Below are 2,458 nucleotides of genomic sequence, written 5' to 3' on the forward strand. Positions count from 1 at the left end.
CTTTATGATGCAGACATAAATCGACTAATGTTTCTATGGGGTTATGTTGACAGATACTCAAGTTTATTGTATGACGTCTATGATCTATTTATTTCGACCATCACTTACCGCTAAAGCCATCTATAGGAAAACGGCGGAAGCAAGTTGTACACCTAATATAATTGCAAACTTTTCTATGTGATGTAATGTGCTACTATCTTATATTTCTTAAACAAAATATTTTGTGTATTTTTCAGTTATAAAATGGCTAAATCAGAAATTAATTTGTTACGAGAGCTGTCGATTAAACGAGGATTTATGCCTATTTATAATTTTTCTGAAAAAAATATTAATTACAAGAAGCAATTTATATGTAATGTGGCTTGTGCGGAATTGACAACACATGGTACAGGGAGTACAAAAAAAGAAGCCAAGCATAATGCTGCAAGAAACATGCTGTCACTGTTGACAAATCATAAAATTTCGTTATCAGTAGTTACTCCACAAATAGTTACTTCACCAATAGTTACAAACATACTACAAAACCCTGAACAAATTTGCAACACATCTTCAAGTGTTCCATTTTCAAAAGACAACTCAAATAAACAGTTCACTGTTGAACATAATTACATTGGAATGTTGCAAGTAAGTTTCATAAGTTACCTGTCAAATATTATAATTCAAAGATTATCATCAGAATAATATAATTTTTATTCTATGTACAGGAGTTCTGCCAACAACGAAAAATACTAACGAAAGACATTCAGTATGATCTTATCTATGACGAAGGATTACCTCACATGAAAACATTTACTGTAAGAGTCAGCTTGGGATCACTATGTGAAAGAGGTACGGGACAGTGTAAGAAGTCTGCTAAACAAGAAGCTGCAAAAAAAATGCTACTACATCTGAATCCAAACATAATAGCTAATAAAAATGCAGACACACACATTAATGTATATGATAGGGAGACACTTGAGAATAATATACGAGAATTAGGTACAAAAATATCAGAATGCGTTAACATTAACAAAAATACTTTATCAGTGGAAAAGTTATCGGAAAATGCAAAGTCGATCTATCTGAAATGTACTAAAAGAACTAATGTAATCGATCAAGAAATCAATCCCTTAACACTCAAGGACTTCCATATGTTATTTGAGAAGAATTACTCCAATAAAATTACGTACTGTATGAAACAAAAAATGCAGATTGTATTGGATAAATATCCCAGAGAAGATCCACATCTGATGCACGAGATTAGACAAGATATAAAACAAGTATTAAAAGTTAAGATACAACAAGTCACTGCATATAACAAATCACAGAATTATTTGATATGTTTGCGCTTGTTGTCCAATCCTTGTATTACACAATTCGGTATAGATGAGAATAGAATGGTAGCAGAGTATCGTGCCATGTGTAATCTCATGAGAGCTATTTTAATTTTTATTAATTAAATTTGAACGTTTGAATTTTCTAATTTTATATATATATATATTAATAAATTCATGAATTATCAAGATTATATAAACATATATAGAATGACAATTTGTTCATGATTGCAAATATTTTACAATTAAGGCTACTATACATTTGGCAACACATGCATTTATATGATTTTGTTTACATCGAGCACTTAATACGCGTACTAACCAGTAATTTTCTATTAAATTATTTTAATTTCGGTGATGCGTGTAAATATATACACAATATTATTTAATTAATCATCTAGATACATATATCAGTTTAGTACACCATTCTTTAAATATATTACCGAAATTAAGATAATTTAATAGAAAGTTCTCAAACAAAACAAATCAGAAAAAAATATGAAAATAACATTAAAATGAATCACAAATGATTGAAAAATGACTTTTAATGATCATTTTACAGTCATTTTGATATTATGACTTATTGCACTTTCATGCAACTTGTTAATGTCGATATCAATACTCATTTCTGCAATATTATAACTTGTTGTTTTGCTTGGGTTACTAATTACTATGTGCATCAAGTGCTCGAAGTAAAGACGAACTAGAACTCGGTGTAAACTATATATATTTATGTATAATATGTATCTATATACACACATATAAATATTTATATAAATATTATAAGATTTTTCAATTTAATGATTTCTAAAAAAATATAAATTTTTTTAGATTTTATAAAATTTCATTAGAAATCATAATTATAGAATGAGAAATCTTCTAATTAGAATATTTCAGAATTCACATGAAAAATTCTAGAAAAAAATATAAACTTTCTCGGTATTTCTGAAAAGTGTTCCAAAAAAAACTTAAGAAATTTTTTAAAAAGAAAATTATTTAGAAAATTATTTAGAAATTTTGAAAAATTCTAAGAAAAATTTTTACTAAAGGGGAATTTCAACTTATGTTTATAATATTTACTATGTTTATATTATATTATATTGTGTGTGTATATATATATATATATATATATATATATTAGTATA

At 26.9% G+C, this 2,458-nt stretch overlaps 1 protein-coding gene across 1 annotated transcript; it reads left to right on the top strand.

Moving 5' to 3' along the window:
• Positions 1-243: 243 nt before the first annotated feature.
• On the top strand, positions 244-1,401 carry LOC105625172 (the record flags this gene model as incomplete). Its single annotated transcript, XM_012206513.1, has 3 exons — positions 244-313; positions 392-624; positions 705-1,401. Coding segments are annotated over exons 1-3 (1,000 nt in total), but the record flags the coding sequence as incomplete, so codon positions are not given.
• Positions 1,402-2,458: the final 1,057 nt, after the last annotated feature.

The sequence above is a fragment of the Atta cephalotes genome (assembly GCF_000143395.1).
Source record: "Atta cephalotes unplaced genomic scaffold scaffold00195, whole genome shotgun sequence".
NCBI lineage: Eukaryota > Metazoa > Arthropoda > Insecta > Hymenoptera > Formicidae > Atta > Atta cephalotes.